Source organism: Petaurus breviceps, unplaced genomic scaffold (genome assembly GCF_028583685.1).
Source record: "Petaurus breviceps papuanus isolate PSGF00001 unplaced genomic scaffold, PetGlider_PUasm1.0 90845, whole genome shotgun sequence".
NCBI lineage: Eukaryota > Metazoa > Chordata > Mammalia > Diprotodontia > Petauridae > Petaurus > Petaurus breviceps.
The window spans coordinates 10,267,998-10,279,560 of record NW_027187359.1 but is presented as its reverse complement, the minus strand read 5'-3'; the positions used below and the strand labels follow the sequence as shown (position 1 = coordinate 10,279,560).

Below are 11,563 nucleotides of genomic sequence, written 5' to 3'. Positions count from 1 at the left end.
TGTGTCTATATAGACTCATAGATATGCTAGTGTATGAGCATGTGGGGAAGAGACAGGGACAGCAGAAAAAGAGTGAAAGACACAGACAGAAAGTTAAGTGGAGAGAAAGAGAGAGAGAGACAGAGAGAGAGACAGAGAGAGAGAGAGAGAGAGAGAGAGAGAGAGAGAGAGAGAGAGAGAGAAACAGGATACCTGAGGTTTTTGTTCTCCCTGGAATTCAGAGAAGTCCCTGAGACAGACAAGGGACAGAAGTTACCTTTCACACCTATGCCTCTGGATTGTCAGATTCCATCTATCAGATGCCTGCCTCAGGTCATGATTGTCCAAGACCAACCAGTTAGTGGTTGGCAAAAGCCTGACCTGTTGTTGGCCAGAATTATCCTCTCTGTTGCACAGGAAGGATGCAGTTTCCAGGTAGGCACATCCAGATGAGCCCAGTGGGGCAAACATTTACTCACAGCCAAATAATTTCATCCCGCTGCTGGCCTAATCACCAATGGCAGGATAAAGAAAGGACTAATGATTCTATAATCACTCTGTGACTCTCTTCTGCAGGCTGATTTTCCCATAAACCACAGAGTGACACACAGTACCAGGATGGGCGGTATCCACAAAGCAGGTCAGGGATGCTCTCAGCATGCCAGGCTGTCAGGTAGGGATGACAATCCCTGGTCATCTGCTCCCTCTGCTGTCAGGTAAGTGTAGGTTATGCCCCTATAGAGCCACACACAATTGCTTTCCCAAATGGCCCAGCCCTATCCACAATGGATGACCAGACCAGCTGGGAAATGATGGACTAAAGGAGACTGGAGCACCCAAGCCAGTGATCGCTGAAGTGTGATTATCATCTGCCCTTTCAGCGAACCATATTTTCATAGATCATAGGCTCCTAGTTCTAGAACTGGAGGCAACCTCAGAGACCATGTATCTAGTCCCATTCCCTCATTCTACAGGTAAAGAAATTGAGTCTCATAAAGTTTCAATGAATTGCCCAAGGTCACACAGTGGAGGAGTAAATGGAATTAGAACCCATGTTCTCTGACTCCAGACCCAGAAGTTCCATTCATGGACAGCAGTGCAATAGGGCTGGCTAGGAGGTGCTCAGGATCAGGAAATCAGCTAAGCTAGCAGGGCTAGCAGAGCAAAGCTCTAAAAAAGGAAGCAGTCAACCCCAAGGACATCAGTTAAGATTGGGAGAAGCAAGTGCAAGTAAGCTGCAGATAGAACAAAGGAGACCAAAGGAATTCAGGACAGTCAGCACTGGCAAGCAAGAAACACCTCAAGGAATGCTGGTCCTGTGCTGAAGGTCTAGAATCCACTTTGCCTTATCCCACCCTCATAGGAGCAATCCTTTGCCCGAAAACATTGTCTAATATATGAGAAGGCCATGGACATACTGATGAATCCTCTTCCTGACTGAGGCAGTGATGAATGCTTGTTCTAGTCCCTACAGAGCAATGCTAAGCACAAGTGCCAACCCCACTGATCCCAAAGGCACTCATGCTCACTGGCACACCTCTCTCCACTTGAGAAGATCCTCTCAAACTCGGTGATGTGAATGCATTTCAGACTGGAAGAAGAGTCATCTACTTCCCCTATGTTCTAATGAGATATAATCCCTTCCATCCTCACTTTTTGTTCTGCAGCCCCAGCCTCCATTTCTGTTCATACTTTCTTTGCTGAAAGAGAGGGAGGCAAGCCAACTCAGAGCTGAGCACCGTGATTGTAGGAATTGGCCATCAGTAGGCTTTCTAGCTGACTGAGACTGCAGATGCCCTCCTGGGAGCCATCACAGTGGAGAAAGGCCCATTAAGTTTAGGCTTAAATGTATCTGGGGGTAATTAGCAAGAGATTTACTCCTATTAAGTCAAGCTTTTATTGGCCATCTCTCTGTGTCAGTTGAAATTACCATCTCCTCTGTCCATGGCTAGCACTGGACTTAATGAAGAGTGACTTCAGGGGGAGAAACAGCTGCCATTTTTAGTCTCTTAGAAAAACTACAATAAAGTTCAAGGATTGGAGGGTATGATGATCCCGTATTTCTAGGTTGAAGCAGATTGTCTGTATAAGGTCAGAAAAGACTGTCCCCAAATCAGGGATTGGTGCATTTAAGCTGAGGGCAAGTGGCCTTGTAGACAATCTAGGACTCTCCCCCTCCGTTCCCATATATTTCTGTCATCTCTCCAGCAGCAAGGTGGCAATGGCCTGAGGGGTCCAGGACAAGAACAGGGGTTGCAGATGCTATAAATTAGCTGGGCCAGTAGTTAAATCCAGAGGAGTTATCAATGTCAAAGAAGAGGAGACAGAAGTAATCCATCAGACTTAAGCAGACATGAATTCTAGAGTTCATAGATGGGGTAAACGAGGTCCATAGTACAGACTAAGGGAACAATGAGGCAGGGCCCTAAACAGAAGGTCTGAGCAACATGGAGTAAGTGGTCGAGGACAGTCTGGGCAACGAGGAATTAGGGTTTAGGGAAACAAAGTAATAAGCATGGGGCATAAGCAGCAAGAACGGTGTCTGATACTGAGACAAAGGCTGGGATTGTGGATAAGCATCAACCCACCGGAGGAAACAAGTTGGTTGCCCTGTCTGAAATGGAAGAGCTGGATCCTCAGATAAAAGACTGAGAGCTGGAAGGCCATCCCTGATTTTACAGGTGAAGAAACTGAGGCACAGAGAAATTAAGTTATTTGTCTAAAATCACACAAGGAGTAAGTGGCAGAATTGGGGTCTGAACTCAAAGTTCTACCACTGCAAATTCAGTGTTCTTTCCACTGTACCACACTGCCTCCCCAAGGCAATTCCGGACAGCAACTCCCTCACATAGCGGAGAGTGGCTATCCTCACCTTTGCATTGCCTAGCATCTTCATCATAGCTAGAGAATTAAGTTCTATGTCTACAAACAATGTGCTCGTTTCTACCCCCGAGGGATATTTTTTACTAGATTTGGTGAGGGTACCAGACTATGAGAGTTTCAAAGCATTATCTGTATCCTTCTTTTGGGATTCCTCTCTGATTAAAATATGCAGGAGACTTAACAGGGCTTCAAGCCAGGTGTGAAACTGAAATTAATGCTGTTACCAGATGCGAGCCAATAGAAAGTTATAATCTCTGAAGAATGGAGATTGTGCAGAACCCAAAAGGCAATAGAGAAACTTTGAGAATATCAATAGACTGCCACAGGTTAACCACTAAGAGGCATAACAGACATAATAAAGGAAAAACATCATTAGAAAAGGAGCTAGGCAGATTGCCTAACATGACAGAAAAGGAAAATGAAAAATGTTAGAGGGGATATGGGAAAAGGACACTGATGCATTATTGGTGAAGTTGTGAACTGATCCAACCATTCCTGGAGAGCAATTTGGAACTATACTCGAAGGGCTATAAAACTGTGCATACCCTTTGACCTAGCTACTAAGTCTGTATCCCATAGAAATAACAAAAAAAAAAGAATCTATTTATACAAAAAATATTTATAGCTGTTCTTTTTGTGATGGCAAAGAATTGGAAATTGAGGGGTTATCCATCAATGGGGGATGGCTTAAGTCATGCTATATGATTGTAATCAAATACTATTATGCTATAAGAAATGGCAAGCAGGTTGATTTCAGGAAAACACGGAAAGACTTACATGAACTGATGCAGAGCGAAATAAGTATAACCAGCAGAACATTGGACACAGTAGGAGCAATATTATAGGAAAATCTACTGTGAATGACTTAGATACTCTCGGTAATACAAGAATCTAAGACAATTCCAAAGGACTCATAATGAACAATGATATCCACCTCCAAAGAAAGAACTGATGAAGTCTCAAATACAGATTGAAGCATGCTATTTTTCACCTTAATTTTTTGTGGGTTGTTTTGTCTCTGTTTTCTTTCACAACATAACTAATATGGAAACATGTTGTGCATATATAACCTCTATCAAACTGCTTACCATCTCAGGGAAGGTGGAAGAAAGGAAGGGAGAGAATTTGAAACTCAAAATTTTTAAAAGTGAATGTTAAAAATTGTTTTTACATGCAATTTGGAAAAAAAATAAATATTATTTTAAAAAAAAGAAGAAAAGGAGTTAAGCAGGTGATTTTGTGAGAGTGAGGGATAACAGACAGTCTCAGAATGTTAAAAGCCCAATTGCAACAACTCTAGCACTTAGATAAGAATTGCAAAGGAAAACCAAGCATGAATGGGTTGCGATCTGAACCCGCAGAGAGAGTACAGTGAGATCACTGTCCAACTAAGTAAGTGTGGATTCCAAAGTTTGGAATAGGAGGTTTCCTCACTCTAGGAGTTACTGGGATATTTGCTAGTAAAGATGCTTACAGCTGACTCTTGCTTGTATACCCATCTCCAATAGCAACTCTCCTCCTTCAGAGACATGGCTAAGTCCAGGATCTTCAAAAAAATGGTTGTGCCATCATGGAAGGGGTAGCCTTTCACAATGTCATGAGCAGGCCCAGGTCTGCCCCACCTCAGGTCTACTGATATCAAAGCTTACAGCATGTCTTATCTACTTAGGCAGACCAGGTCTCACTAGATCTGCGCTGTTGGAACTTCTGAAACTGACAGCACAAATGGCTTTATAAAAATGCTTCTTGTTTATGGTTTTTTTTTATCTTTAAAAACAATGTTATGGTATCTTTTCCTTTTGTGTCATCTTCCTTTTCAAATAAATTTCTCTTCTACCCCAGAGAAGAATTTTTTTTTATATAAAAAGAGATTGAAAAGGATGAGGGGGTTGGGGAAGCAGCTCAGCAAAGTTAGCCAGCCTCAGTCGTCAGCCTTCTTGACCTCTGGGTAGCATTTGACACTGCCGACTACCCTCTCCTCCTGGACATTCTCTCTAGGGTTTTGTGATACCCCCCTCTCTTGGTTCTCCTCCTACCTCTCTGAACGGTCCTTTCTCAGTCTGCTTTGCTGAACCATCATCTGCATCATTCCCTCTAACTGTGGGTCTCCCCCAAGGCTCCAGCCTAGGCCCCCTTCTCTTTTCACATTGTCATTTGACGACCTCCTCAGTTCCCATGGGTAAATTGCCATGCAGTCACAGATGATTCACAAATTATTTATCCAATATTCTATTCTCTTTCCTGGCATTTTGAATTAGATAACACAGAGGCTTCTCAAACTCAGCATGTCCAAAATAGGACTCATCTCACACACACACACATACACCACATGCAAACACATGCACACACATATGCATGCACATACATATGCATGCACATGTGCACGTGTACACACACCACACATGCAAACACATACACACATGGACACACCTTCCAAACTTCTATATTATTGGCACGTACAACACTACCCTTCCAGTCACCCACCTTTGCAATATCCATGTCATCCTGGACCATCACTGAGTCACCACATCTTATCATTCCTCTCCCTTCACCATCTCTCATATACATCATCCCTTCTCTCTGCTTACATAATCACTGCACAAAGTCAGGTCATTGTCACCTGGACTACTAAAATAGCCTCCTATTTCATCTTCCTGCCTCAAACTTATCCCCACAGATATCAAAGTTATTTCAATAAAGCTGTAGGTCCAAGCACATCACCTGCCTATTCAATAAACTCTGGTGGCCTGCTATTACCTCTAGATTCTAATGAAGATCTATGGGAAGACACCTCCAGCCCTTTTTGGAGGTGGGAGGCCTACAGGTTTGCGCAAGGCATGAGCTTTTGGACTTTTTCAATGTGTTAATCAGCTGTTATGACTTTTTCTTTCTCTTTAAAAAAGTGCTATATAGAATGTCTTTTAGGGAGGTAGTGGGGTAAGGATATATGTGATACTACGGTAATGTAAGGAACAGAAAATATTTTTTTAAATTAGTTTGGGTGGCTAGGTGGTGCAGTGAATAGCACAGCAGCCCTGGAGTCAGGAGGACTTGAGTTCAAATCTGGCCTCAGACACTTAACACAAAACTAGCCATGTGACATTGGGCAAGTCACTTAACCCCAATTGCCCTCCCTTCCCCCCTCTAAAAAAAAAGCAAAAAATTTTAGAATTTTAAAATTCAAAAAAATGTTTAAAATAAAACAAATTTGCCCCATTGGGAACAGGGACTGTTTCACTCTTTTCGTTGTATTCCCAGGACTTAGCACAGTGCCTAGTGTATAGTAAGCATTAGTAAGTGCTTGTTGGCTGACTGAGTGACTGACAGGACAGGCAGTGTTCTACACCCATAGTCCTCTCACATCTGCTAAGGAGAGAGGGAGGAGCATTTTCTTTTTCTTTTTTTTTGGCGGGGGGGGAAGGCAAAGCAATTGGGGTTAAGTGACTTGCCCAAGGTCACACAGCTAGTAAGTGTCTGAGGCCACATTTGAACTCAGGTCCTCCAGACTCCAGGGCTAGTGTTCTATTCATTGTACCACTTAGCTGCCCCTAGAGGATCATTTTCAAGAAGACATGTTTAATCTCTTTTACTGTCAGTGGTATAGACAGTTGCAATTGCAGGTTGAGTTTAATTCCCTTTTAGGAGTAAAGTGTTACTAAGCAGGCCAGCAGTAGATACTATGGCAAATTTAATTCCTCATGGAGACATGGTAGAAAGAATACAAGACTTGGAGCAAGACACTCTGGTTTCAAGTCTCAGCTCTGCTACTTACTAGACTATATGACCTTAGATAAGTCATTTCCCCTCCATAGAATCAAGTCCCTTACATGTAAACTGTATTCTATTGCATAAGGCTTAGACAAATTGGTCTCTGAGGCCCCTTTTGGTCTAACATCATTCAGTGAACTAATAAGTAATGTGAACAGGATAAAAGAATCATGTATACAAGGAATGGATAAGTGATAGACTCTGTTTCTCCTTTACAAGCCTCATTCACCATCAAGGACAAAAAGCCAAATATTGTGCCATGTTGAGTCCAAAAAAACAAGTAAATATAAATTCCTCTGGATCAATTTCATCAATAGCACCAGGGTGGGGAGAGGAGCCCTTGGATCAATGAACATACTCCAGTCCTAGAGTAAAATGCCTCTCAGCCCACTTTCTAGCTCTACCACAAGCAAGAAGGTAAACTTGGAGCAGTTTATCTGAATATGGTGGGATGACAAGCCCTCCAGCTTTCTTATAGCCTGTTCTCAGAAACGATGTCAGAAAGAACAGTGAAAAATGGTTTCCATTACCCTCCAGATGGGTTTTGGTAAAGCACTCTCTAACAGACAAGTGGTTACAGGATTTGAACAAATAGTTACCCTAAGAATGTAAGAATGTTCCGAACATTAATAATAAAAAAAAACACAAATTAGAACAGCTCTGAGGTTTCACATCTCATAAAGTAAATTGGTAAGGCTAATAAAAGATGGAAATAGTCAATGCTGAAGGAGCTGCAAAAAGATGGGCATACTTACATCCTGTGGTTGAAAGTGCAGACTGTTCTAACCATTCTGGAAACCATTTGAATTATTTAAGAAAAGTGACTAAATTTTAAAAAAGGGGAAAAGGACCTATTTGCACAAAAATATTTATAGTATTTCTTTTTGTGGCAACTAAGAATTGGAAATCAAAGGGATACCCATCAAGTGGGGAATAGCTGAACAAGTTGTGGTATATGATGGAAATGGAATATTGCTGTGCTATAAGAAATGATAAGCAAGATGATTTCAGGAATGACTAGAGAGACACATGGGGCGGCTAGGTGGTGCAGTGAATAGAGCACTGGCCCTGGAGTCAGGAGGATCTGAGTTCAAATCTGATCTCAGGCACTTAACACAAAACTAGCCGTGTGACCTTGGGCAAATCACTTAACCCCAATTGCCCTACTTTCCCCCCTCCAAAAAAAGCAATTTTTTTAATTTAAAAAATAAAAGAAAGACATACATGAACTGATACAAAGTGAAATGAGTAGAACCAAGAGAAAATTGTACACAGTAACAGCAATATTGTTCAACAAAGAACTGTGGATGACTTTGTCCTTCTCAGCAATACAATGATCCAAGACAATCCCAAAGGACTCACGATGAAAAATGCTACCTGCCTCCAGAGAAAAAACTGATATCATCTGAATTCAGACAAGCTATTTTTCAGTTTCTTCCTTCCTTCTTTCCTTTTTTTTCTGTTACTTTGCCTTTCTGTCTTCTTGCACAAAATGACTAATATGGAAATGTTTAACATGATTACACATGTATAACCTATATCAGATTGCTTACTGTCTCAGGGAGTGGGGAAGAGAGGGAGAAAGGGATAGAATTTAGAACTCAAAACTTTTTAAAAATCTAATGTTAAAAATTGTTTTTGCATGTATTTGTGGGGGGAGAATATTACAAAAAAATAAAATTGACTAAACTATATATGCCCCCTGAGATCTCATTCCTAGTTATATATTTCAGTGAGGTCAAAGTCAGAATAAAGGTCTCATATATACTAAAACATTTGTAGCAGCACCTTTCATAGAAGTAAAAAATTGGAAACAAAATAGATGCCCATCAACTGGAGAATGACTGAACAAACTGTGGTATATGTGTGTGGTTAAACATTACTGCAAAAGAGAAATGACAAGAGTGAGAAACTCAGAGAAATATGGGAAGACTTGTATGAACTGATACAGGGTGAAGCCTGCAGAACCAGTAAAATGGTATACATAATGACTTACAAAAATGTAAGTGAAAAGAACAAAAAGATAGAGCCAAATGCTAGGTAATTATGATGCCTAATCTTGGTCCTAGAGATGAAAAAAAGAATGCATTTCCTTCTTTTCACCAGAGATGTCTTTTCACTTACATATCCTTATATGTAGAATGTGGCACACTCTGCATGCCAGACACCGTAACTGTGTTAGCTGGTTTTTCTTACCTGTTTTCCTTTGTTTCATGGAAAAAGTCACCAGAAGGAAGAGGTAGGAGAAAGACCCAGAAATGGGGGAAGAGGTATAGCCAGAAATGACTGTGTTATAAAAACAAAAGGCTTCGATAATATGTATATATGTGTATAATATTTTAATATGTATATATCTATACGTAATTTTTAACTCGGTTAAGCCCAAGTCAGCAATTTTCCCTTATTACCACCAAGAGGCACTTACACATCTATAAGATGAAATTCTTGGAGAAATGTGTGTTTCAACTATTTTACAAATATGGTAAACTAAGGAATGGACAGTTTAAAGTAGTTAGAAATGAAGGGCAGGAGTTTTTATGCACCATGGGAGGGATACATCAGCAAAACATAGAATGCCATGATATAGATATCACAAAACCTGTCCCAAAGCCTGGGGTTTCTTACCTGATAGACGTTGTGTGATGTCACACATTGCTCGGCCACTCAGGAAACAAAGCCGACCCGCAAAAGCTTGTAACAGGGAAAAGTTGTCTGAAAGGGATAGATTGAAATAGTGACAATATAGAAATTTCTTGTGTTTCTGGAGCACGTTGTCTCCAGGGTGTAAAGTATCCAATAATAGAAAAGGACACTCTCTGAAAAATCAAAGGGATTCTTTCAGGTTAGCAAGGTACCCCTAATGTTATGAAGTGGAAATTTACCACATAGGATCCTAGTGACCAGAGAAAGTTTGTGGCACAGCAGAGAGAGCACTGTGCCTGGACTTGGGTAAACCTGAGTTCAAATATAGCCTTTTATAAGCTGTGTGACCCTGGGAAAGTCAATTAACCTGTGTTTACCTCAGTTTCCTCAACTGCAGAAAATGGAGATAATACTAGTAGTTGCTCCCCAGGGTTTTTGTGAGCATCAAATGAGATATATGTTGCTTTAGCTTGGCACGGTGCCTAGCATATAGTAAGTACTATACAAATGCTTGTTCCCTCACCTCCTCTTCCTCCCTTTCCCCTAAGGGCATGGTATGAAGAGGAGAGAGCCAGGAAGGCCTGAGTTCTAGGACCACCTCTGACACACACCTCTCCCTGTGACCCTGGGCAAATCTCTCAAGCTCTCAGTGCTCCGAGGCAGGCATATCTAAGACAACCAGTAGCAAAGAAGGTCTACAGATCTGCAGGGGTAGGAGGAGGTTTCTCCCCACTATATCCCTACTTTGGTGATAGCACAGGGCTGGTCAAAAATAGAACCTGCCTCCGAGGGAAGTTACAGGAAACAAACTGTACTATGGGTGTGATGTGCTCTACACAAATGAGAGTTGTCTGCATCCTCCAGTCAGGCTTCTTGGAATAGGAACTGTTGAACTTACACACTAACTCAAAAAGGTCCCTGAACTTTTTCTTCAGAGCACAGAAGAGCAGAAATATGTATAAGTAGTCTAGGTGGTGAAGCAGAGCGAGCACCGGGCCTGGAGTTAGGAAGACTCATCTTCCTGAGTTTAAATCTGGCCTCAGACACTTACTAGTTGTGTGACCCTGGGCAAGTTACTTAATCCAGTATGGAAACCTCAGTTTCCTCATCTGTAAAATGAGGTGGAGAAGGAAATGGCAAACCATTCAAGTATCTCTGCTAAAGAAAACCCCAAATGGGGTCGCAGAGTCAGACACAACTGAACAACAACAAATAAGTCAGCAATAACACTGTATATTTACTGTTTGGGAGGGGACTTCGTAATTTTTCAAAGTATTTTCCCAGATGATCTCTCCTTTGACCCTCACAACAACCTATGAGGGTCACCTGGGAGACAGCTAAGGTTGGTATTATTCAATCCACTTTATAGACAGAGCCTATGCAATTTACCTTTATATGTAATTCTAAACCTGGAATGTGGAAGGGACTCTATGAGTCATCTAATACAACCCCCTTCAAGGCAGCTGGGAAATATAGTCAATAGAACTCTGGACTCAGACACCAGAAGACCTGAGTTCAAATTCTGTCTCAAATACTTTCTAGCTGTGTGACTCTGGGCTAATCACTTAATCTCTCTGAACCTCAATTTCCTCATATGTAAACTGAGTGCATTAGAGTGGATAGATCCCTTCCAACTCTAAATCTATGGTCCTACAAATAATTTCCAAAACTCTATGATCATCTTAAAGATGAAAAAAAAAACTGAAGCCTATAATAAACTGACAGGAAGAAAGGAAAGAAATAAGCATTTATTAAGACCCATTATGTGCCAGGCACTGTGCTAAGTGCTGTACATCCGATCCTTACAACCACCCTGGGAAGTAAGTGCTATCGCTATTCCCATTTTACAAATTGAGGAAGCTGAGGAAGACAGAGACTAAGTGACTTGCCCAGGGTCACATAAAAAGTTAAGTATCTGAGGCTATATTTGAACTCAGTCTTCCTAACTCCAGGCCCAATGAGCCACCTAGCTGCCTCTAAGTCACCAGAGGTACTTAGCCTCAAAGAAGTCACTCACCAAGTCAGCTGCAGACTGAGAACTTTCTAATGCAGTTCTCCTGATCTCTAATTCTTTCCTCATGGTATTACGTTGTTTCCCTTTAGTTGCCTCAGATTAAATTTTTGTCTTGTGTATAATAAGCTCTCCCTAAAGTCAGGGACCATGACCAGCTGTAGGAAAAACTGCTAAGTTTCACCCTCTCCCTCTCTTCCCCTCCCTCTCTCCCTCTCTCCCTCTCTCTCTCCCCCTCTCCCTCTCCCTCTGTCCCTCTTCCTTCCCCTCTCTCCCTCT

At 41.6% G+C, this 11,563-nt stretch overlaps 1 protein-coding gene across 1 annotated transcript in view; it reads right to left on the bottom strand.

Annotated features, from left to right (window-relative positions):
- The window catches only part of TOGARAM2 (TOG array regulator of axonemal microtubules 2), a 106,959-nt gene that overhangs the window by 16,702 nt on the left and 78,694 nt on the right, over window positions 1-11,563 (bottom strand). Inside the window, exon 18 of the mRNA XM_069071812.1 lies at window positions 9,256-9,342. Within this exon, the coding sequence (XP_068927913.1) occupies window positions 9,256-9,342 (87 nt within the window). The remainder of the gene's footprint in view (window positions 1-9,255; window positions 9,343-11,563) is intronic.